Here is a 594-nt window from a genome sequence, read left to right as displayed (position 1 = left end):
GCCGCCGCTATAGTTAGCTGCCCTCGGTCAACTCCGCCGGGGGCTCCGGGGTCCCCGCGCGCTCCTCTGCCAGACCCGCGCGCCCCCGCCACCCCCTTTACCTTCGCTTGCAGATACTGGGGGTAGTAGTAGGTGGCGTACTGAGGGTACATCTGCTGTTTCCACACTTTGCCCATGAAGCTGGAAGGGAGCCTGCCGTGCAGGGTCGCGGACACTTTGGGGTTTCCAAGTCTCGGTCTCTCCTGCCTCTCCCTTTCCGGAGGCGGCGGCGGCGGCTGCTGTAGCCGCTGCTCCACCTCCCAGCCGGGACCAGACGTCGTCGTCCTCCTCCTCCTCGTCCCCCTCCTCCACCTCCTTCTCCACCTCCTCCTTCTTCTCTTCCTCCTCCCCCTCCTCCTCCCAGGCAGAGAGACAGACACTGCAGAGCTCAGAGGGCACCCCGGACAGGGCGCTCCAAAGGAGTTTCCTCCCGGAGCCCGACTGCGCCGGGGCTGCCAAGCTCGGGCGCGCTGGCCGCGCTCCGCTCTCGCGAGCAGGCTGAGTGGAGCGGAGGTGATCAATACCAGTGCAAAGTGCGGCTGCGGCGGCGTCTGT

The 594-nt window shown here is 67.0% G+C and overlaps 1 protein-coding gene across 3 annotated transcripts in view; it reads right to left on the bottom strand.

Moving 5' to 3' along the window:
- The window catches only part of Rbms1 (RNA binding motif single stranded interacting protein 1), a 216717-nt gene extending 216353 nt beyond the window's left edge, over nucleotides 1-364 (bottom strand). The window contains exon 1 of one of the 3 annotated variants that reach the window (XM_010606822.3): nucleotides 102-364. In XM_010606822.3, coding sequence (XP_010605124.1) covers nucleotides 102-176 — 75 coding nt within the window. In that variant the 5' untranslated portion in view covers nucleotides 177-364. The remainder of the gene's footprint in view (nucleotides 1-101) is intronic. The other 2 variants (XM_010606823.3, XM_010606824.3) reach the window with 2 other exon arrangements.
- Between the last annotated feature and the right edge of the window lie 230 nt (nucleotides 365-594).

The sequence above is a fragment of the Fukomys damarensis genome, unplaced genomic scaffold (assembly GCF_012274545.1).
Source record: "Fukomys damarensis isolate Sample0158 unplaced genomic scaffold, DMR_v1.0_HiC HiC_scaffold_26, whole genome shotgun sequence".
Classification (NCBI taxonomy): Eukaryota; Metazoa; Chordata; class Mammalia; order Rodentia; family Bathyergidae; genus Fukomys; species Fukomys damarensis.
This window is presented reverse-complemented; position numbering and strand designations above follow the sequence as displayed.